This window comes from Schistocerca americana, chromosome 2 (assembly GCF_021461395.2).
Source record: "Schistocerca americana isolate TAMUIC-IGC-003095 chromosome 2, iqSchAmer2.1, whole genome shotgun sequence".
Lineage (NCBI taxonomy): Eukaryota > Metazoa > Arthropoda > Insecta > Orthoptera > Acrididae > Schistocerca > Schistocerca americana.
Genome location: NC_060120.1, coordinates 285,122,241 through 285,147,824, shown reverse-complemented (window position 1 = coordinate 285,147,824; position 25,584 = coordinate 285,122,241). Strand labels below are relative to the sequence as shown.

The window sequence follows — 25,584 nt, the reverse complement described above, 5'->3', positions numbered from 1 at the left end:
TATTTCCGTTCTGAACATTTAACAATGTGATATGCAACTGTCAGCATTAGCCCATATTTTATTGCAGATGAGAACAGCACTACCTTGACAGTCACCGCTGAATATTACAGTCAGATGCTCAGCACTTTGTGACCATAAATGAAAAGATAGCCTACTCAACATCCACTGCTTGTTTCAAACATGATAGTGCACAACTCCACACACTTCACAATTGTCATCTCATTACAAATGTTATGTAATTCTGCATTTTTATGTAATAAAATTGCTTTATTAAACACCAATTGAGAAACACTCATTTCAAAATTCATTTGCCATCAGTCACACACTATATTTTGGGTTGTATTCAGGGTTTAATGGTCCTCAGTACAAACCATACACAATGAAGGTTGGTAGTCTTCTGATCTTATGTCAATTTAACAGGCGGAAAAACAATAAAATTATTTCAGGTAGCAGCTGAGCTGATTAAAATTATCCTATTATAAAAAAAAAGAGACATCTCAAATACATTTTATGAATTTATAGACAGAATGCTTTAGCATATTTTAAGTTTACCGGTACAAAAAAAAAAATTGAAGATAACACGTATTTTATTGCACAACACTTAATCGCAATCAGGCATACAATTTATTTTTACAGTATATCCAGGTACAATTACTGATGGCAAACTCCCCCCCCCCCCCCCCCCCCCCCACTAAGTGTAGACTATATTAGTAAGCAATTTCAACAAGTCTTTCACAGAATATATATATTTTACATGTGTATTTCATATTTTTTGTGGGCTATTGCTCATACAAGCACTAGCTTGCCGTCGCTAAGTTTTTGTATGGTTGCTGTATTTACTATTCTGTCCTTTCACTGAGAAGACGATCCGAGGAAATGAAGGTTTCTTAATGCACCTAGTGGATGAACTGGACTAACAAGAGACATGGCATTTTTAGAATGCACACAAACTAACAAACAGCTCAACTTCTTTCTCAGGTGTATGAAAGAGAGCACCTGTGTCTGACATATTTGCCACTTTTGGAAATCCACTGTAAATTGTTAGCATTCTGAGGATGCATGTTCTTCCTACACATCTCACAAAAAAATTTAGGTGAGGCATGGAAGATGGATAATGATACACACACTTTTACATGCGGCAAGGTGGACTGCGGATTACATATATACATGTAAAAAAAGAGTCCAACTGCTTCTATGAGCCACTCAACTACACTGCAGGATCTCATTTCTCACGTAATTATGGATCTTCCACTGATTACATTTGGAAATATTCCTTATTTGTCACTATTTTTCACACAGTAAAAATTGTGGAATAGTAATACATACCAACTAAACACAGCGAAATAGGTTTAGTCTAAGTGACAGAACATAAAAATATGAACTATACTTTAAAAATTGCTTTCCTCCACAAAGAAGTGTTAAAATTTTGAGCTATTACTTGCTGATATAGTCTAGTGCAATAAAACAGTATTAATGTAAAACTGCTTCTGTTCTAAACTGGACATGCCAACAAAGTGTACAAAAAAATTACAAAATTATACTTTTCAGAAGTCCCAGCATGCCACTAGCAACTGCACAATTATTGGTACTTCATGAAATTCCAATTAATAGAATACATCAATCCTTGCTCAATATGAAAGAAATAAATTATCACATTCCATATAACATTTTGCATTTAATGCAGTAATTTTAAAATTTTTAAAAAGTGGTTAACTTTTGGTAACTAATGACACATTTTCCATTTCCCTGTAAACTTAAATGACAGTCAAGGATCACATATAAAAACAAATCACAAGCGGTTTTAAAATATGACAATGAGTGAATTATGTTAATTACAGCAATGAATATAAAGTTCCTGTAGCAAAAGCAAGATGCACTACAATCTTGTAATGCAACAGCACTTTATTACACAAATAATAAATGGATCTGCCAAGTGAACATACCTTACGGAGCATCACTGAAGGCATGAAAGCAACCCATATCAAACCAAAGCAAAACTGCTTGATGGCTTCAAGGAGTACATGAATGGCAGCAGTTTCAGAACTTTTACAGCTCTTTACTACATGACTGTGACAAGGAAAATGATTACAGCTATCTTACAAGTAGTAAAAAAATAATCACAGTATCATCAGTCTGTGTATCGGCCCAGGACCAGTGCTCTGAGAAGTGGGCCAACTTCTTGTGTGTTTTGCAATGCTTCAATCAACATCTTCTCTACATTACGCATCACTGCCACTTTCTGGTGGCCCTTCAATGGGTATGTTATTTGGCCCGTTGGACCAGCCTGTCAACACAATGAGCAACCATGTACTGAAGAAATCTCAACAATGGTTGAACTAAAATACACAAGGAAACCGGCTAATTAAGCCTGCACAACTCAACTGAGGGCAGATATCTTAAAATTCTATACAACTATAATAGTTTAATGAAACATCTAAATAAATAATCAGTACACACTGAAAAACAAATATCAGCTTTGAGGAAGGGTGTGCGCAAAAAAAGATCAGACTTTTGAAATGGTGCATTATCAACTGGCAGGGTTTACACACTGTGGGTAGCAAATGCACCTAGTGGCAGGTTAAGACAACAAACTGCTGTTAGCCTTATTTTGCTGTGGCCGTTAGTTGCTATGCTACAACCAGTGAAGTGGGCACACTCATACCCTGTACACTGGATTAATGACAAAGAAAGAGCTTGAAGAACACTCTCTCTCTCTCTCTCTCTCTCTCTCTCTCTCTCTCTCTCTCTCTCTGTGTGTGTGTGTGTGTGTGTGTGTGTGTGTGTGTGTGTGTGTGTGTTTGTTTTAAATTATTTGATAGTATCACTTCACCTCCTATTTACATTACAGTAGAGCGTCGATTATCCACAAGTCGACCAACCGAATTATCGCCTAACCAAACTACCAACTGCTTGCGCGTGATGCCCTTCCCACGCTACAGTTTTCCCACCATCCACTCACTGCATCAATGCCAAACTGCCAACATAGTAAACGTTTGCCTTCTGTTACAACATTTTGTGTCAACTTTTCTGCTTAAAGTAAACTTGTAATATAAAATGCATAAACTTAAACATGTTTTCCTTCCTATGAGAGATAAATATGACATTAATAGAAGGTTAGAGAAAGGTTAATTGGAACCAAGTTGAGTACGAGGTTGGTAATCAACGATCACGGATCTAAAAAAAAAAAAAAAGGGAAGACGAACATCACAAGTTTTATATCTAAGATGGATTCTACTGATGGATCAAGAAGTCATAAAACTATGAAGCTCGTCAGTAACATGGATCTAGATTGTGCTGTTTAAAAGTGGTTCACATTAAAAAGGTCACAAGAAGGATCTATTTCTGGTCTCTTGCTAGCAATTCAATTTAATGAAACTCTTTGAGGGCTATTGGATTTTAAAGCAAGCACAAAGTGGTTGAAATGCTTTAAGTCAAGATTCGGCATTTGTGAGCTTCAAATACATGGACAAAAACTGTCTGCTACTACATCACCAACTGATACTTAAAAAATCAAACTAAGTGACGTAGGCCTACTGAGGGAAGAAGATTATGCTCTTGAAAACATGAACAATGCTGACAAAACTTGGCTTAGTCGTAAGCTTTGCCAAGAAAGCTCTTGCTTCACATAGAGAATTAGCAGCACCATGCCCTAAAATAAACAATGATCTTATTACTGTTTTAGCTTGTGCTAATGCTACTGGAAGCCACCAACTGCCTATGGTCATCATTACTCATTGGTAAATTTAAGAAACTACATTGTTTCGAACACATTAGAGTGTCTGTGGTGCCTATTATTTACACTACACAAAAGAGTGCCTGGATGGATAGTACGAATTTCACAAAATGACTTATGGAAGATTTTGCACCCTCTGTAAAAGCTCATCAGTTAAAAGACTTGGCAAAAGGGAGATAACATTACTGCTCCTTGACAATGTACCAACTCATCCATCATGTGATATCTTTAAAGGAAAGGACTAGTTCACAGAAGTGGTGTGTCTTGCATCTAATGGAACTGCCTTTTTAAAGCACTCGGATCAAGGCAATTTTGAGACTTTTAAACAATATTAAAGAACATAATTGTTATGTATGTTATTGTTAGAAGAGGAGGGAGATGAAAGTCTGTCACGAAACCATAAAAATATTGATTTAAAAGATGCATCCTACATGATCGGAACGGTATGGGACAGTGTAAAGAAACATAATTTAAAAAATCCCTAAAATAAAATTTCAGGTTTTTTCCAAGGTATAGCTGAAAATGACGAACTGAATGATGTGTCCCTAATTCTCAATTAAAAGAACCCAATTGCCATGAATGTGATGAAGCAAGACATTCAAGAATGGACAATTGTCTTTGATGCAGATCCAGGGCACCGAATCACACACAATAGCGAAATTTTGAACCTCATCAGTGATACAGAAATGAAGATGAAAATATACCCGCTGCTTCTGAAGCATTTACATGTTTGGATACTGCCTTGTGACGGACTGAAGCTCAAGATGAAAGGGACCAGTATGAAATACCTGCCATGAAAAATGTGCACAACTTAGCTGCTTGTAAGGAGGGAGGCTTGCTTACACAGATCAAAAGCAGACCAAAAAGGATTTTTTTAAAGTGTTAAGTCTATACATAGTATGTATTGCACATGTAAAATACATCTGTATTACATATTTTTGTTTAAAGAGACTTGTATCATAGATATACATAATTTTTGGTAAATAACAGTATACAGTTCAATTATCTTAATAAACCAGTTTCCCAAATACTCACGTCTACCAATTAGTTCAAAAAACCAACACTCCACTGTATTTGTAAATTATGAAGACCTTGTGTGAGGCACTCCCTTCTTCCTCTTCAAACATTCTCATACAGAATGTGTTATGACATTTCAATAAGATAGCTTGGAGCTTCTTCTAACAAATGCAAGTGAATATCATAAAAATAAAATGTTGACCAAATTCCATACATACCTTAAACCAAAAATTAACTGAAACTGTGTAACCACCACGCATCAAGGATTCTACGTGATGCCACCAGTATATAGGTATGTACAAAACATCTCCAGGACCCAGAACTGCTTCCTGACCATGAGCTTCTCGAAGCTTTGGGAATCTACTGTAGTCTGGTCGTTCAAAATCAACCTGAGCAACAGTAGAAAGGATGGAATCTCTCAAATGTTTAAAACATTTTCTGAAACGATACATTGAGTTCCCTTGTTTTGAAGCTTACCTGACTTTGCCGATCATGAGGATGGTACACTGGGTATGGATAAAAACATTCAAATTGTTCAGGTGGAAATAAAATACATCGCTTATAGCCTTTGATCTGGGCAAAGAAGTTCTGCTGCTCATCATAATGGCATGGTGTAACATTACCTGAAAACATCGTTTTTCAATTTAATGTGACAGCTGGAAGGGAGAAACATTTTACATAGATAAAATTTACTGTAAAGAACAGTTTCTTTTAAGAACTTCGCCTAAATTCCTGCTCTTTTAATGGCATGCCAAACAGTTGTTTATATTAAAAGTATTTACAGTCTTCACAGGGAGGAAAGTTTCCAACATTTTGGTAACAACAGCTACATCAGCTTCCAAGGAAAGAAAGTAGCTGATTCACAATAGAATATTAGCTGTCACCTTCCATTGTGTATTACGGTGATAGCTTACATTCTTTATACCAAGCCACAATTTGTGACCTGGTATTACACTGTGTTCTATCACCTGAGCTATCCAAGTACTCCTCACCCCCTTGTTAAGTTTTTCTCTGTTGCTAGTTCCATCTTTGCAAAAACTGGGCCGACACCCTAGTTTTCGAGAAGATTTTAAGTGGTTATAATAGTTCATTTCAATACAGTTTCCAAGCCACCATCCTACCACAAAGGATGCTGGTGAAGTGTGAAAAGCAGATGTGAGGTGGTGGTGGTGGTGCTGGTGGTGGTAGCAAGAGAAGGTAAGAAGACAATTTAAGTGTTCTGACATTGACAGCAACAGGAAATATGGAATTTGATCTTTTTCCAGCAAACAATTTTACTTTGTCACCAATATCCAAAAAGAAAAGATGCCTTTTATCACAGTTTTCAATTAACTGTTGGAAAGCCCAAGTTCTGTTTATAATAAAGCAGCTGCTATAGCTGTTACTATTGCTGATTAATTATTAGAAACTCACATTTTTGTCAAAGAATAGAAATGATCCCATTCTTGTTGTTGGAATCAAGTACACTCTGTTTGCTAACACTAGAAAGACCATAACTGTTCTGCAAAATGTACATTTAACTGTTAAAAGCTTAAAACAGAATACAGCAATAGACGGCTCTTCCTGTGAAAAATAAGTTAAACTGAATCTACAGCAGATAGTAGCAAAAAGAACTAAATACCACAAACAAAAATACTACACTTATTTCTTCAGTGATCATTTTACAAATTACTCCAAGCTCTCACCTTCCATTGATATCAAAAGCAAATTTGATGTAAGCGGACCCCAGCCATTCTTTTTTTGTTTGCTGTTGATCCAGTCCCAGTTGAAGTTAAGAAAGTCATGAACTATTGCTTGACCAACAGAACTATTCAGTGCTTGCTGGAGGTACATCCTAAAATACAAGACATGGTACACAACTGATGCAATGACGATGAAATCATTAATGCGAAAATACATTATCTAGAAATATTGACACGAATTTTCATCTAACAACTATTTCAATTCATATAAGTTTTAAATCTCAATTACATATGGTGTCAATTCACCAAAACGTAACAGAATTTTAAACAACGTTCATGACATATAACACAGAAGTAAATTTTTTTTTTTTTTTTTTTTTTTTTTTTTTTTTTTTTTTTAATATGCATACAATAATATTTTTGTTTGTGGAGTCATTAAGTAAGCAGGTACTCTGAACAGATATGTTCCTGGCAATATATTTCTAACAACACAACTGTTACCACTACACAATGTTTAACAACAAAATACAATGCCCTAAATTATTTCTGATTTTTCATTGATTTGAGACAATTTGAAACTTATTTTCAAGGTCCACAATCAATCAATGGTACAGTACCAGACTGCAAATCTAAAGGTCTTGTGTTCGATTCCCAGTCAACCATTAGATTTTTATCTGTCACTTATCACTTCTGGGAAATTTTATTGATGTGAGAAGTAAGGTGCACTGTGGTTTGGAATCCATATTAAGCTCTAAGTCTCCCAGTAACTGGGTAACTAAGTAAGTTCAATGGTCGGAGGGAGACAACAGCATATCATCTCCAACAGGATGGTGCCTCGGAAAGTGTTTATGTATTTAACACAATCTTCTATTACAAGTAAAATATAAGAGGTGATCAAACAGTTTCCCTTTGAGGGCGCTGCTGCATCTTATATGCAACCTATCACAACTATGATGCAAGTGTATAAGCACTGATGCGGACACATGAACTACACTGAGACATTACCACCAAATGCGCCCAAACAGGAACGAAGTGCCAATATTCTTTTCTTGGCTGCCACAAAACAAACACCAGTAAGCATCCATCAAAGGACGAAGAATTTCTATGGAGCAGCATGTCTGTTGAAAACCACATTCTGAGAAAACTGCAACAAGGGATGCTGCTGCTTCACGATAATGCACGTCTTGGTATTGCAAATGTAGTAACACAGAAGTCACACCTCGAGTGGAAGACACACTAGCACCTGTCCTACAGTCCTGATATCTCCCCATGCAATTAAAAAGCCTCCTGTTCCTTAAAACAGACCTCGAAGGCTCAACTATTCCTGTCAGTTGAGAATGTGCAATGGACAGTTACAGATTCTTCACGCAGTAGGACACAGTGTTTTATCAAATGGATACCTTCAACTTTGTGTGTTGGTTGGATGGCTGCCTCAATGCCCACAGCAATTCTGCCCAACTGGCACACCAATTTTGAATTGTACATCCTTCGAACAAAAACATTTTGATCATCCTTTATATATAAGAGAGATTTACTCCTAGTGAACTTTCTCAGCTATCTACATTGATGAGAGAGAGAGAGAGAGAGCAATTACACAGTTTAGGAAACACAAACTTAAATACCCTGTAGGAACAAAATTGCTACAATTAATACTGTAACAAGGATATGTCTCCTCTATGCAACATCTTGGTTCTACTCATCAAGCTACACCACCCACACTGCATTAGCAATCACCATAGATCATGAAATGCCTTCTGCTATAGCAGTTGTCTATTTCCTGTTTACATAGGTCAAAAGTTGACTGTCTTCTGAGATTTCTTCAACACAAAGCTGGCTTGATTAATGTGCTAAATTCCCACAAAACAACACGAAATTTTGCTAAGTAGCAAAACTGTTGGTAAATGTTATTTTTGTAACGATTTTGCTCAAACAGATGCGAGTAAGTGTTTTTAATAACAGCTATGTTAAGGCATCAAAGTCACATTTTTTTGCATACATGGATAAAACAATTTTATTGACTACTGCGGCCCAGATACACACACAGAGTACAGAAGTTCACAGGCCTAGGCCAGTGCAACGAGACTGTTTAGGTTTTGTCACCTGTGATAATATGCTACGTACACCTTCTTGGTTCAACCATATTGTGAGACTTCTTTTCATGTATAACCAGTCTTATTTCACCATAGTGTTTTTTAGCTTTGAAGTCATCAGCTTTTCATCTTGTCTGAAGCTGTCCTCTATCTCTTGCTGTTAAGTGACAAATTGTAAATCTCTTCTACACTAATGTCAAGGAGAATCTCTCTTACACCTTCTGACTTTTGTTTGGTCATAAAAATTTCCCCTCTACTGCTTCTTGAGTGAAGCTAACTATTCCTGGACATGTTTGCAAACATACCATGCTTATTGCCCTGTAGAGTGCCAAGTTAATCATGCCTGGTTTCTGTATGTTACCACAGAAGTGTTTCAACTTATTTTTGTCCTCACTGCTGCTTCTCATTATCTTACCATTACTTTCCCTCATACAATGAGTCCCCGTATAGGGTGAAGCATACTGTAATTTACTTCATTTTTCCATTACGCTGGTAGCTGTATAGCACACCAAAATACCAACTGCTTAGTACATCAACAAAAACAAACATCTGTAAAAATGTGGCTTCTAGCGAAAATGTTTTCCAGTACACAATTAAAATATATTAAATTTACTATGAAAAGGCCCCATTCATTTTTGTCAAGAAAAATCCCCGCAGGGGATTGAAAAATCACAGATGATTGAAAACACTGTTGTAACAGCATAAAATTAATGTTCATCTTTAAATGAAGTGCTTTAAAAACAAATATTAAATGTGTGTTCCATATGTAAGTGCAGCAGAGTGTTCCAAGGTGTAACAGGGCTGTTGGCGGGGAGGGGGAGGGGGAGGGGGAGGGGGGGGGGGGTAGTGTAGAAGTCATGGAAAGGTCGGTCACTGGATTGTGTTCCTGTAGCTCCTACTGAAGATCGAGTAGGTGGTTCCCCAGACTAACTACCACACATCGTTACAAGCAGCATCTACAAGATTTTTCATAAACTTATACCAGCTCTCCACAGAGCATTTTATGAATCGCTGCCGACAGAGTGTGCACAAATGCCTGATGAAGGGGGGGGGGGGGGGGGGCATTGCATTGTTAACAGTAAACAACGGACTGCAGCTATGAGTTACTAAAGACAACAAGCACTGCTCACTTTTCAGTTTACAGACAGACTGTTCTTTCCAAGCACGTACATTTTAATTCTCCTATGTAAGTAGGCAAAATAACTACAGTGAGTAAGTGTTAATACAGTGGAATTATTTTCAGTTTATTCAATGAGTACCAAATTTGCAGTCGTTAAGTGAGCTAATACATAAAATACATTCCTGTAAACAATGGCTGAGAATTGTTTAATTTCTAAGTGCTACGATGTCAGTGACCTATCAGACAGTTATAATTGAGAGTGAGGCTAATCACAGACGTCCAGCGTGGGCTGTAAATATCACATGGCAGTGAAATTTTGTTGATATTCTAATGCATTAATGCAGAACCAATTTATACAGGACAAAAATTAGTTCTAATTTTGGCCACCAGCTGAAAATCTGGTGCTGTGAATGTAAGAAAGACATATAGAAATGTTTCCATATGCAATGGATTAGGGAAGGGCATGGGCAAAAAAGGTGAAACATGTGAGAAAGGCATAATGTTGACTTTACTTTTACTGCCACTTACACAATTTGTTCAATATGGGCACTAGGGAAATATGAGATGCTGCACCCATAAACCGACATAACCAACAATTGCTCACAACAGTCCTGGTTGAATATGAGCAGTATGTTCCTGTATACTGGCCTTCAGATAACGTAGAGCCTAAATGTATTCTTCGTAAACAAGTTCTTTTGGATAGCCCCAAGTAACATAGACTCAGACCAGGTGATCTTGCAGGCCATGCATCTGGAAAACCTCTGGAGATAACACATTCATGGAGGCAGATCTTTCACTGGGAGAGCCACATGAAGTGTTGCCCCATCTTACATAACAACAGTGGTTTCCATACAGTTGCACTCTTCCATACAATTTCGATTTGTGCTGAAAATTGAAAAGCAAATTTATAACATTGCTGCAGATCATGAGGTTTCAGTAGCTATTCCGTCTGGATCTTGTATGGTTACTAGTGTAAAATAAACTGCAAAACTTCCCATACTGCTGGCCATTGGATGGGCAATTCCTGTGAGACTGCAAAAGTACTAGCACCGTCTGGGGCACATGCTCATTGCCAGTTATAACAGCAGCAACCTTGTCACTAACTTCCACGGGATACGACGTGTTCCTCTTCCAGGAGCCACACTAAACTCACCCATGTTTTTGAATTCTGTTATCTCATCTTTAAACCATTAAATGACCTTGGGCCTCATGTCAGTCCTTTCAGTCAGCGATACTCATCAATGCAACACTGTAATTGCTGTCATACACATAGAACAGTTTCACTAACAAGAGCTCTCTTGTCGGTAGTCGTATTGTTATCTACCAACTTCCGCTGCCATATGATAATTACAGCCCACCTCCGCGAGTAACTGCAATTTAATTGTAACTGTCCAGTATGTAGTGTTGGTGGCAAAAGGATGGGACTGGTAAATGTTGCACCTGCTGCTGTCTATCAATGACAGTGTATCGTAAAGCCGTGTAATTGTGTTTTAGTCACTAGATTGTGAATTAATGAATGACCAGAAACTGTAATAGAATTTCAGAATAGTCAAGCAACGCATTACAGCAGATTACTGTTCTTACCTTTAACATGATCAGTCCCATCACATCAGACATATTCATACCCATCTTAAAAGATATACTGTGAATTTGTAGTAAATGACTTCACTCAATGTAGCCGACCCTCCAAGTAACAGCAGTTTCTAAATGGAAGAGATTTATGCAGTAATTAACAGTGAGAGAAGTGCAGTACTTTCTGGTCATTCTTTGATTCACTATCATCTAACTATGACATAATTACATTTTTATAATACACTGTCAACAACAGTCAGCAGCAAGGTGTCATATTTATCAATCCAATCATTTTTCTGCCATCAGTACACAGGGCACTGACAACACCACACTTATGAATTATACCCTTGTCAGCCCTTGTCTACAGGATTATACTTAGGTAAAAACTCATTTCAAATAAATACTCATTTAAGTAACTGAAAATAACTCCCCTATATAAACACAAGCTCACTGGAGTAATTTTGTCTACTCATCACATAAGAGAACTGGACAGGAAATGCTTGGTAAGTATAGTCAGTCTGTGAGCTGAAAAGCAAGCAGTGCTCATGAAGAGGGAAGTTGCCTTGCAGGGACGAATGTTAACACGATTAAAAATCAATTTCCAGAACGGGATTTTCACTCTGCAGCAGAGAGTGTGCTGATATGAAGCTTCCTGGCAGATTAAAACTGTGTGCCAAAACAAGACCCAAACACAGGACATATGTCCTTTTGCAGGCAAGTGCTCTATCGACTGTGCTACCCAAGCACGATGTACTAGCCATCCTCGCAGCTTGACTTCCACCAGTAACTCATCTCCCCCCTTCCTAACTTCAGAGAAGTTCCCGGAATGAAATTCTCACTCTGCAGTAGAGTGTGCGCTGATATGAAACTTCCTGGCAGATTAAAACTGTGTGCCGGACTGAGAATAACTTGGGACCTTTGCCTTTCATGGGCAAGTGCTGTACCATCTGAGCTACCCAAGCATGACTCATGACCCATCCTCATTGGCGGAATTAGGTTGTGAGGACATGTCATGAGTTGTGCTTGGGTAGAGCAGGTGGTAGAGCACTTGCCCGTGAAAAGCAAAGTTCCAGAGTTCGAGTCTCAGACTGGCACACAGTTTTAATCCGCCAGGATGTTCCAGAGAAGTTGTTCTGCAAACCTTGCAGAACTTCTGCAAATTTTGGAAGGTAGAAGATGTGGTACCGGAAGAACTGAAGCTGTGAGGACAGTTAGTGAGTTGTGCTTGAATAGCTCAGTCTGTAGAGCACTTGCCTGTATAAGGCGAATGCCCTGAGTTCAAGTCTCGGTCCGGTAGACAGTTTTAATCTGCCAGGAAGCTTCAAGAACCAATTTCACCATTAGCAGTCTGAAACAATGTTTGGAGATTTATTTATATTCTGTTCATGTGTGTTTCTTGCATTAGTGTTATCAGTAACTCATAGCTGCAACCCAGTAGCGTTATTAGTGTTATCTCATTTTGTGGAAGGAAGGAGATTTTTTTAAAAAAAGCCTCCGGCATGCCTGCTATCTGCAATGTCAACAATTTGTATGGTGTGTTGGGGAGGTTTGGTTTAATTTTGTGAAACTTCCTGCTTGATCTTCAGTTTGCAGACTTATGAAGGAGGTAAGTGCATGAACAGAAGCCAGCACCCTTTGTTCCATCACTCTTCTACCCCACACATCCTCCTCCCACCCCTCAACACTGTTATGCCCCCAGAACACAACTTATCCCTTAATATGGCTCTGATGCACTTAGGTGTGGCACGAATATTTAATATTTGTTCTCAACTGACTTTGTTTAAAGATAAACATTCATTTTATGCAGCTAGAATAACATTTTTAATAATTTCCAATTTTTCCATCTCCTCCAACATGGGGATTATTATTAATTAAAACTTTCGGGCTAAATTGCCATGGTCCATATATAAAACTACTTCTCCTTCCTGGCGTTTTGTTGCCTACTGCAGACAACATATTCCAAGGTGAGTCGGCAACTGGCTCCTAGGTGCTGGAGGTCCCGCTTATATAGAGCACTTAGATGACGCCACCATTCATCATGTGCTTTCGACTTAAAACTATCTCTGGCTACTGCCATCTCTCAATTTCAGGTAATCGATTGTCATTTTGTTGGTGCAAAGTCGACCGCCATATCTTGTCTAGTTTAAATTCTTCTTCGTTTTTATTAAAATGATTTTCACGCATGTAGATCTCTATAGCTTTTCTATACATGCGGGTATAATAATGTGAGGTCCTAGCTATCATGTTTGTCTCATTAAATTTTATTTCATGATCACCGTCTTCGAAAACGTGTTCTGCTACAGCTGATTTGTTAATTTGTCCCAATCTACAGTTCCTCTTGTGTTTCGTTAGGCAGGTATTAACACTCCTTTTAGTTGCTCCAATATAAACCATGCCACAGCTACACGGAATTTTATACACACCTGGGGTAGCTAAGGGGTGTCGTGCGTCTTTCACCGATCTTAAACTTTCACTAATTTTCTTGGTAGGTTGAAAGACTGTCTCCACTTGAAACTTGGCCAAAACTTTCCCAATACGGTCCGTGATGTTATGAACAAATGGAAGAAAAACTTTTCCAACCGACAGTTGTTGTTGTCATGTATTTTCGGACACGTTTCTTCTAGAGTGGAGTGCTCGATCTATCTCGTCGTCAGCGTACCCATTTCTCCTGAAAGCCGTTCGCAAATGGCTTAATTCATCTTGCAAATAAATTGGCTCACAGATGTTATTAGCCCTGTCCACTAAAGTTTTTATGACTCCTCTCTTCTGCCTAGGATGATGATTCGAATCCTCATGTAGGTAACAATGTGTGTGTGTGTGTGTGTGTGTGTGTGTGTGTGTGTGTGTGTGTGTGCGCGCGCGCGTGTGCGTTTCCTATATACCTTGTGCCCGAAAGTCCCATCTGCCCATTTAATAACCAATACATCCAAAAAATGGAGACAATATTTCAACCTACCAAGAAAATTAGTGAATGTTTTAAGATCGGTGAAGGACGCATGACACCCCTTAGCTACCCCAGGTGCGCATAAAGTTCCGTGTAGCTGTGGCATGGTTTATATTGGAACAACTAAAAGTAGTGTTAATACCCGCCTAACGGAACACAAAAGGAACTGTAGATTGGGACAAATTGACAAATCAGCTGTAGCAGAACACGTTTTCAAAGACGGTGATCACAAAATAAAATTTAGTGAGACAAACGTGATAGCTAGGACCTCACATTATTATACCCCCATGTATAGAGAAGATATAGAGATCTACAAGCATGAAAATAATTACCTGTAATCGAGAGAGATGGCACTAGCCAGAGATAGTTTTAAGTCGAAAGCACATGATGAGTGGTGGCGTCATGTAAGCGCTCTATATAAGCGGGACCTCCAGCGCCTAGCAGCCAGTCGCCGACTCACCTCGGAAGATGTTGCCCGCAGTAGGCAACGAAACGTCATGAAGGAGAAGTTTTATATATGGAGCATGGCAATTCAGCCCAGAAGTTTTAATTAATGAAGATGCTGGCTGTTAAAGCTTATATGTTACGATGACGATTATTAGTCATAGAAAAAGAATGAGTAAGACCATTTTGTAGAAAATTTAATGTAGTCTTTTTTCTAATAAAAACACTGTTGCTGCCACTGTTATCGAGTTTTCATGAAAAACATACAAGTGACCTTTAAAACAACCTCCCCTCCGATGCTCACAACCCATCTGCCAGCATTTTTAGCATGTTTCTAATGGCACTCCCTCCTATTACTTTACAAAAATTTACGACAACCCAATTCCCCCCCCCCCCCCCCCCCGACTTTTTTTTGTCTTTGTTGACTGAACTATTTACCAAAAGTAACTAAATGATGATGTGGCATGTAACATGTGCACAAAGGGGGGAAAAACGAACACTGACAACACTGTTTTGGTGACTGTATTACTTTTTGGAATGTATACTGCAGTGATAAACTGGTCTGCAGTGTAGCCCATGGTCTAGGTTAGGTTGAAAGGTGACGGTTTGGTTGTTTGTTTGTGAAGTGGTATCAAACTCTTCAGTTTAGCCATTAATACTAATACAGCCATAAAGGCACTGCATAAATGGTGCATTTACAACACTTAATTGAGGTTTTGTATGAAGAAATTGCCAAAAACATGGTACCACAAAGTGAGTGAATAAATTTTTGAGATTCTTCAGATAACGATTATCTCAGACGAAATGTTAAACAAAATTATGAATTATATTTTGTATACGAAGAATTTGTGTGCATAACAGGTGTTGATTACAGGCCAAATATGCTTGTGGAAGGATTTCACAAAATCCAATTTTGAAAGGTAAAACCATAGTCTGGACTTCTGGCACAGTGTGAGTAGACAAAATTATATGCATTATCCAAAAAGAAGCAGACTGAGATTTAACATTTTGTCAATGAAGACGTCTCTAAGGACAGAGCAGAAGATAGGACTGGGGATGGTGCAGGGAGAAGAAATTCAGCTGTGCCCATTACAAGGGAAATATCCTGTTATTTACCTTAATATATGTAGCAAAACTACAGAAAACTTAAATCTGGATGCCTGGATGGTAATTCTGACCGCTGTCCTCCCAAATGCTAGTCCAAAATCTTAACCACTGCACCACCTCTCTCAGTTTCTGACTCGCAGGATTTATGAGCAAATTATGTGGGAACTACCTGTTATACAAAATTTCTAGGCCGTGCACACAACAAGCTGGACCAAAATGTAGTACACCTGGCACATACGAAATTATGGTGAACCAAGGGAATGTGCCTGTCAACAAAACAACTACCGAAATGTCAAAAGTGTACGAACTGGACTTCAACCCAATTTCTGAAAACATGTCCCCTTATTTCTTTAGTCTTTTCTAGCATCTACATATTTTTAATGAAAGAAATCTATCTGTGCTTTGCTTGGGTATTAGACACAGCTGCAAATTAATTTCTGTTCTGTGCTCAGAAAAAAATTAGAATCTTACTGAAACAAATGTAGGAGTAGTGAAGAACAGAATAAAACCCCATCAAGTTTGATCAGTGGTGCTGTGAATAAGGCATGTACTCAGCAGCAGTACATAATTGTTATTAACACCTTCAAACGTTTAAAAAAACCTGAAAATACCACATCATAGTGGCAAAAACAGGATTTTCTTTGTGGACAGAAACATACACTATAATGTGCAATTTATTTATTTACAAGAATTAAAAAATGGATTGTCACAAGATATTTGTTTGCTTTGCGCACTTGAAACTGAGCTGTCACTTTTCAACTTAATGTAGACCCCCAGACTGTTCAGAGATCAGTCTGTCAGGACGAATTTTGTTGAAACTGCACTTACAGTGCCACCTGCTTGTCCTCTGTGTGCTGCTGTTGGTGATGGTTCGCACAATTTATCATGGGAAGCCGACATTACAAATCTCGAGAGAGCAGTGGGTAGCCAAAGAGTTTCTTGCTCGTAATTAGCTAGTATTCTGCTATATAATGTTATAATTTAACTACACCATGAGAATTTTTGGAAAATTAGGGAGTAAGACATAGAAGTAGATTGCTGAAATGATGAATATCTCAGGCTACACAACACATGAAACTATTACAGCAATCTTATTTGAATATTGGCCTATGGCCCTGGCTACAGTGGTAACATCAGTTCCCATCAGAGCACTGAAGTTAAGAGCTGTCAGACTGGGCTAACACTTGGACGGGTGACCTTCTGGTCTGTCAAGCACTGCTGGCGAGCGTGGTGCACTCAGTCCTTGAGAGGCAAATTGAGCACCTACTTGATTGAGAAGCAGCGGCTCTGGTCTCATAAACTGACATATGCCCAGCAGAGTGGTGTGCTCACCACATACCCTTCATATGTGCATTCAGTTAAGCTGGGGCCTGAGAATGACACAGCGGCCGGTCAGTACCATTGGCCTTCATGGCCTGTTTGGGTGGAGATATCTGAATATTGAGATTTGTTGATTTCACCAACTGGCAAACAAAGAATCACATTCCAAACTAACATAGACCTCTGGCGACGCTACAGATTAGTCATTGCCTACTCACAACCAAATTGTCACATTCCACCCAACCTAGGCCTCAGCCTTAACTACAAGTCCGTCTGTCAGCGCATCTTGATTTTTCCAATCACCAAAGAAACACAAACATCAATATGCATCCTTAAAATTTGTAATAGCCAGATGTTTGACAGTTATTCTGGAGCTCTCCATATCAGAAGCAAGTATAATCAATTTGTATCTTCTTCCAAAAGAAATTACCAGATTCAGCAATTCCCATTAGCTATCATATGCAGTCACATGAACACTACGACCAACATCAATGAACTGCCAACATCTGCGTATAACAGAGCTACCGACACTAAGTGCACTTTAGGTCAACTTTCACTTTAAAAAAGTAGTGCCAATGGTAAAATCACTGGTCAAAGTAACATGGAAATATTGCCAACTTCAAGGTAATTCAAATGCAATGAGCTGAATGGAAATTGTTTTAGTTGTCAAACTTTTAAATTCATCCTCATATGCGGTAATTAAACTCTGCAGTTAATTATGCAACTACATGTTATTTGGGTAGCTTAACACAAATAACTGTTTCCTTGCCATCAAAAGGAAGTCACTAAAAAGAAGAAAAGTTGTTCAAGATGATCTATCTTGATAGCTCAATCAGTAACATTAGGTAATAAAATGAAGCCTGTGGAACAATGAAGTTGTATTGCAACATATTTCATAATACGTTGTCACCTTTGTTCACTATTTCAAAATGGAGCTGGGGTTTTTCAAATGCTCTACTTATCTTAATAAATCACGATAAGCAAAAGGATAAAATTACTAAATATCAAATAATTTATCATGAAGTTCCTGCAGCTCCCTCCAGATTTGAATGTACAAAAAGTGTAAGCACACAATCAATAACAAGTTAGCCAGTTTTTATAATACTCAATACTGAAAGTAAAACACTATGTAATGAAGATAATATTAAACCAAATATTGAAGAAAATAGCCAGTGTGCTGTAGATACACAAAGACCTATTCAAGTGTCACCTGATACTGTTGCAGGGTGAAGAAACAAAGACAGATAAAGATTCAACTTCCAATGAACTGTGAGATCACTGGAGAAAGCAGAACAGCACACACTGAGAAGACGCATGGCAACGTATGAGAATTGGGGATCAAATATAAGTTGATTAACAATGACTTGTTTGACCAATTTCCAGTCAGCCACACTCAGCTAGCAGACAGCATTGTGTTTACTATGTCAACATCAAGATATGCAGAAGTGGTATCCAAAGTTAAGAAATGTAACCTATCATTGAGCTCTGAATCATATGTACTGGCATGTTTGACACACTGAATACACGACTGCCTGCAACCTACGATGGGAGCAAAAGAAGAGTAGACAACCCTAACTGAAGTCATTTGATTTATATCTCCTTTAAGTACTCTCATCAAAAGCCACCATCCTGTCTCCTGAGATGTACATCTACTACATTTTAAACAATTCACAAATCCCAAAAAGGAAAACTGAACTCTATACGTACTCGGGAAACATGTGCTATCATAATCGATGTTTTTTAAATGTTTAATATCATGACGTGACCCATGTTTCATGACTTGTGAATTATGAGCAACAATTCCAGAATATCAGTACAAAAATCCAAATCGAAGTTTCAAGACTTTCTGAAGAATCAGACAAAGTTCTGGAACAATTACTGTCTGCTGACAAGACATGTGTGTCTGCCCTCATTCTCACTACAGGTGGGTGCTTATCATCCAGGGTCTGAGTGAACTGACCTTCATTTATATACTTCATCTACATCTACATCTCTACTCCGCAAGCCACCCAACGGTGTGTGGTGGAGGGCACTTTACGCGCCACTGTCATTACCTCCCTTTCCTGTTCCAGTCGCGTAAGGTTCGCGGGAAGAACGACTGTCGGAAAGCCTCTGTGCGCACTCGAATCTCTCTAATTTTACATTCGTGATCTCCTCAGAAGGTGTAAGTAGGGGGAAGCAATATATTCAATACCTCATCCAGAAACGCACCCTCTCAAAACCTGGACAGCAAGCTACACCGTGATGCAGAGCGCCTCTCTTGCAGAGTCTGCCACTTGAGTTTGCTAAACATCTCCATAACGCTATCACGCTTACCAAATAACCGTGTGACAAAACGCGCTGCTCTTCTTTGCATATTCTCTATCTCCTCTGTCAACCCGACCTGGTAAAGATCCCACACTGATGAGTAATACTCAAGTATAGGTCGAACGAGTGTTTTGTAAGCCACCTCCCTTGTTGATAGACTACATATTCTAAGGACTCTCCCAATGAATCTCAACCTGGCACCCGCCTTACCAACAATTAATTTTATATGATCATTCCACTTCAAATCATTCCGCACGCATACTCCCAGATATTTTGCAGAAGTAACTGGTACCAGTGTTTGTTCTGCCAACATATAATCGTACAATAAAGGATAATTCTTTCTATGTACTCGCAATACATTACATTTGCCTATGTTAAGGGTCAGTTGCCACTCCCTGCACCAAGTGCCTATCCGCTGCAGATCTTCCTGCATTTCGCTGCAATTTTCTAATGCTGCAACTTCTCTGTATACTACAGCATCATCCGCGAAAAGCGGCATGGAACTTCCGACACAATCTACTAGGTCATTTATATATATTGTGAAAAGCAATGGTCCCATAACACTCCCCTGTGGCACGCCATAGGTTACTTTAACGTCTGTAGACGTCTCTCCATTGAGAAGAACATGCTGTTTCTTGTTTGCTAAAAACTCTTCAATCCAGTCACACAGCTGGTCTGATATTCCGTAGGCTCTTACTTTGTTTATCAGGCAACAGTGCGGAACTGTATTGAACGCCTTCCGGAAGTCAAGGAAATTGCATGTACCTGGGAGCCTGTATCTAGTATTTTCTGGGTCCCATGAACAAATAAAGCGAGTTGGGTCTCACACGATTGCTGTTTCTGGAATCCATGTAGATTCCTACAGAGTAGATTCTGGGTTTCCAGAAATGACATGATACGCGAGCAAAAAACATGTTCTAACTTCCGCAACCTATACCTCTCACCTCCCTCAGGTAGGAACTATTCGTTCCGAAGTCTCTGTGGTGAGCCACTTTTAATTCTGTATGTGTCTATCAGTGGTACCACATTTTGCTACCTGTAAAAAAAAAAGAAAGAAAGAAAGAAAGCAGCACATTGTAGTTGTGCGAAACCAAAAGCATGTCCCTCCGAAGAATCAGCAGGGCAGGTTGTATCTAAACCATTACACTTTTTGCAGAAGAACCAAGTGATTACTGCAAGGTACGAAGAGAAGTATCCACTGATGACACAAATACAGCAATAATCTATGCCATTTCTACATATAACATAAAATAACCAAATTATACTTTATTTACTTGAAGAATTTGGCTTTCCTAGACATCGATTACTGCACCCACACCTCCGTTAGCCCAGTTACAAATGATTTCCTAATCTTAAGAAAATGGTGAACAAGATATTTCCACTCAAGTTAGGTAATACTGCAATAGAAAAGCAGCAGACAAGGAAATTTCCGAGAGATCGTAAAACTTAATATGTATTCAGACCGTTTTGTTTCCCAGGAAATGAAAAGAATGGTGCGTGATGTCCTTTGTCTGCAACTGGAAGATTACTGTTGCATCAAAAACAATAATATAAGTCAACAATGAAGCCAAAGAATCACCTGATGAGTCTTTCAAAATAATGGCTGACGGACAGTCGAATACAGAAGAAAGACAAAAATTGTGTGTAGAGTTTGGTAAAATAAATAAGATCTTCGAAACTAAAATGCCTGCTTATGTGTGTAAAAGGGGACATTCTTTTTACTCAGTGTATATTTTCAGTTTCAACTTATAACAAAGAAATGAGGTCTGTTTAATACAAAAACTGAGGGCAGCTCAGGATGCAATGAAAAGCTGCACACTCGGAATTACTAAGATAACAAGAAAATAAAGAAATGTGTTAGGGAACAAGTAGAAGAGGGAAACATAATAATGCTCATAATGAAAATGAAATTGTGTTGGTAAGAGCATGAAGCCATATGAATGGATGGTTGATGAGCAAGTAAAGTTCCTTCCTGGTGTCCAAAAAAAGAGTATGACAACACCCTAATGGAGGATGGGAGAAGACCTTAATGGTGGCTGCTGTTGGCAATGATAATATAAAACTGTGTCATTTCCTACAGCTGGAATTCAAAATTACAAGAACAAACAAACATAACATAAAAAATATGAAAAAAGACAGAATCATTTGAAGAACAGTATGAATTAAACATTACAAAAAAAAAAAAAAAAAAAAAAAAAAGACAATTAAATGTCTGAATCGACCACGGCTGGGTGTCAGCTTCACCCCATAACATAATAAGTGTGTGGCATGTGATGCCATTTGTGATTTAAATAAAAAAAAAAAAATTCTTTCCTTTCAGTATGTATTATTTTGTGCAATGTAAGTTGTGGTGACAGACTGATCTGTATGCACTCAGAAATCTAGATTAGCTTTGAAGTTTCAAGTTGACAAAGTATTATTTGAAACTTTAGTTAAATACAACACATTCCACAAATGGAGGAAACTTTTACAGCCTGTTCAAAACAAGGTTCAAATGGCTCTGAGCACTATGGGACTCAACATCTATGGTCATCAGTCCCCTAGAACTTAGAACTACTTAAACCTAACTAACCTAAGGACATCAAAACAAGGAAAGAGGTGTATACCCCCTTACATGTGAGAAGGAATATCACATGACCATTTTGAGACTACTGAATCTATCTGAAGGAATAAATTTACTACACTAATTAGGAGTCGACAGAAGCGTCCGATCCAACGCGTCGGCTTTGACCCGTGACGTAAGGGTGTTGTCATGTGTGACGTCATGACGGCGCGGAGTTTGGTTTGAGTGTGGCTGTCTCCAGTTCCGTTTCATCTTATTTTATTTACTTTTCTGATCTGTTAGTTCTATCTCGTGAGATTTTTTTTAAATTTAAAAACACTTATTGCTTATTTTAATTATCTGTTTCCTCGAATTTCTGTTTTAGTTTATTATATTTATCTTTCTGATCTGTTCGTTCTATCCTATGAGATTTTTTTTTTAAAAGACAAAAAACACTAATCAGCTACTAAAGCATCTTTATCTTCTATGGGTTGCAGGGGTTACGACCCCTGGGGAGGTGGGTGGGTATTCACGCATGGCTGTCTTCACTTACAGATTGTAGCTATGCAAGGCGTCTAAATTTGTTTATATTTAGATTGCCAGCCACCCAAAACACCCCATTTCCCGCACTTGTCCCGTTAGTGTCATTAGGCTTCTTGTGGAAAGTGTGTGTGTTTGTTTTTGTTTCCGCCATATTTGTGACGTCATGGGTCAAATCAGACGGGTGGGATCGGACGCTTCCGTATTTCCTCCAATCAAACATCCGAAGTACAATAACTTTGAGACCTACTCCCACAAGAACTACAGCAAATAATACCCCACAAGAACTATGGGAATAGATTTCATAAATAAATGGAAAGTCTGAAACAGGGATTTATCTGTGCTACCTAATTTATCTTATATGCTGTCAATGCATACTGTGACATTTTGTGAGGCTAGCTACAAAAGCTGAATCTCATTTTAAAGTCAATGATTGTGTGTAAAGTTTCATTTCCATTAGACAATGTTCATTTTAAAGAATGCTTAAGGAAACCTCTATTAAGCAGAAATGACATATGGCAAGAAGAATCACAGAATAGTGTAGCAAGCTGACTATTTAACGTAACACACAGAATTGAACTTAACATGTAGAACTGTAAACAAAGCTGTCTTAAAGTGCAAATCCTCTGTTTTCCTTTAAACAGAACCAGTATTAAGCACAACCTGTTTCCAACCAGCACATGTTTCCATTTATGTACTACATATCCCATAGCCCTGGTTTATGGGATGTTTCCAAAGTTCAGTTTTGAAGCTATTACGGTGTGTTGTGAAATCCACATTGTGGTAATACATCGAAGAAAAAGTGAGAATCAAATCACAAAACAAACACAGGAGGCAATGGCAAAATGCTGAAAAAAGTAATACCTTTCCTCTCCTCTCTTCCAGTCTTTGAGGCGCCGGCAAAATTCAGGAAATTTCATATCAAGCCGCCGTGTTGGAGGCGTAAAGTCTATTTTTCCTTCATTCGCACCATGTGGGACCTTTTTGTCATCGAAATACTTGAATTTGTGGTTGCGAGAAAGAAAGACCGTGTGGTCTGCAACACCCATATGTTTTTCCAAGTATTCTAAATCCCATTTCTCTGCTGAGCCGACCAAATTTGTTCCCGTTATAACAACCGGTTTCTAGAAGTGCAAAATTTAAAGCCACATTATTCCTACAACAATACAAGTTCTTCAATTACATTTCAAGAAATGTTTCAAAGAATTCAATTACATAACAAGATTTTTTTAAATATTATCGACATACGTTATACAATAAAAATAAAATGAGTTCACTATCTGTTCGTGGCGTAATATCACAACAAGAAGCGAAGTCTTTATTTGTGGCACTGACGTTGACAGCTCCCAATTCAAGTTGATAAACAATACTACGGACAACTCCAACCTCAAATTTAGATTGAAAACGTTGTTATTCTGAGAAATAAAGCATCACTTACATTTTCCGATATGTACTTGTCGACTAGTGGATCATTTACGTCGAGTCTTGGTATTTCATCCAAGGGAATGTCGTATTTTCGCAACTGACTTTGATCCCAGCCATTCTTGTCCCCCATGATTGGTGCGCCCACACACCGCTACTGCCAACTACGATATACACTGGCAGAGGGAGAGGTTCAGAAAGTCACGTAGGCACCTTCGGCGTCGCAAGCTTTTCCCGCCATGCCACAGTCGCAAGAACAGCGAGAGGGAAAAATGAAATGCACGCCGTTGAAGTCAGGTTTTTATGCTGCATATAATCGGCCTGGCGCTTGTTCTCCTGATTATTTAAAGTCATCAAAGTATTCACTTTAGCTCACAATTAAAAATATGTTCCGAAAAATCAAATTAGTGAAAAAATCGCAAAGTTGGAGTTGTTGAAAAATCAGCATGACTTATGCTTCCTCAAGCGCAGAAATGAAAAGCAAGTTTTGGACCAAACTACGACTACGTAATACTTAGCTCGATAATTTACCTCACTGTAATGCATAGTTATTTCCGGACGGATGCTACCGTTTTTAACATCACTATGCTCCATTGCGTTAAAATAACGAGTTATTCACCCGTCAAACAATCCTACATGATACGTTTATAACAAGAATAAATGAACGTATTGGAAACATTGCACTACTATTAGGCAGATTTCCTATACGGATGGACTAGACCGGCTCCACCTTATAGGTGAACTAGGGCGCGACCCAGGTTTCCGATAGGGGCGTTAAAGATTGGGTTACTGTGTCTTTTGTCTTGAAAGTCATGCAGCCACCCCTCACTCAGTGTTTCGGAGTTTAGTTGCATTTATCAAATAATTTCGTAATTAGTTATAAAAGTAAGATATTATTCTGATGAAGGAGAGTGGTATAGCCGTTGTAAATGGTTGACTACATCGGATTAGTTGTATGAAATCGATACAGTTTACATTCAAAAAATTCATGATTGATATACCAGACAGTCATTCCGTTACATTCACAATAAGGCTTATCTCGAAAGATCGCTAGAGAATCATCCATGATTAAATCTCATACGAATTAAGGAATTTACATATTTTTTATTCGCCCCAGTTGTGAGGAGCTACAATTTCGAGGGAATGTTTTGACTGCATTTTATCTTGATAGTTCTCTTTGATGCTTATTGATAATTGATTTTCTTCTTCCCATTGCCGACTTATCTACACTTATATACTATTACACAAAGCCAAGTCATTGTTTAAGGTTGTTACCAAAAATTTCCAATAGTTCTTGACCGATTTACTTCAGATTTTTACACGATACTCTAATAAACGATTGGATGCAAATCTTTTTAATGTATGCCGTATATAAATGTATATAAAATTTATACTGCTACATATAGTCCGTTGCTTAATGTTGTTACCAAAAATCTCGAAAGTTCTTGATCGATTACTTCAAGTTTTTAGGCGGTACTGTAATAAATGTTCGAACGGACATAGGCTACTAGATTTACTATATAGAGGGAAACTTTGTTACCAAAAAAAACACTTGGGCAGGCATAGGCTATATATTTTTTAACGTAGGCCTACACGGCAAGTATAATATATAAAGGGGAAATGTTCTTGGCAAAAATTTTGAAAAGTTCTTGACCAATTACTTGAAGATACTATAACACAGGGTGGCGCAAAATAAGTATTAGGAGGTTCTTGTCTACTGCGACGTAATAAGGGGTGGCATAGT

General features: G+C 38.2%; 1 protein-coding gene across 1 annotated transcript; it reads right to left on the bottom strand.

Annotated features, from left to right (window-relative positions):
- Nucleotides 1-680: 680 nt before the first annotated feature.
- Nucleotides 681-24,005, bottom strand: LOC124594857 (hypoxia-inducible factor 1-alpha inhibitor-like). The gene is made up of 6 exons (XM_047133320.1): nt 23,857-24,005; nt 23,283-23,542; nt 6,436-6,584; nt 5,228-5,373; nt 4,969-5,139; nt 681-2,284 (listed from the first exon to the last, which is right to left on the bottom strand). The coding sequence occupies exons 1-6, from the start codon at nt 23,971-23,973 to the stop codon at nt 2,129-2,131; spliced, it is 999 nt and encodes a 332-aa protein (XP_046989276.1). The 5' UTR covers nt 23,974-24,005; the 3' UTR covers nt 681-2,128.
- Nucleotides 24,006-25,584: the final 1,579 nt, after the last annotated feature.

Bases quoted from the DNA above. Each gene is read 5' to 3' on its own strand.
- LOC124594857 (XM_047133320.1), bottom strand. From the start codon at position 23,973: ATGGGGGACAAGAATGGCTGGGATCAAAGTCAGTTGCGAAAATACGAC. The intron at 23,543-23,856 runs GTAAGTGATGCT...TTGCACTTCTAG, and splicing joins ACAAGTACATATCGGAAAAT to AAACCGGTTGTTATAACGGG. The intron at 5,140-5,227 runs GTAAGCTTCAAA...ACTGTTGCTCAG, and splicing joins CTCATGATCGGCAAAGTCAG to GTTGATTTTGAACGACCAGA.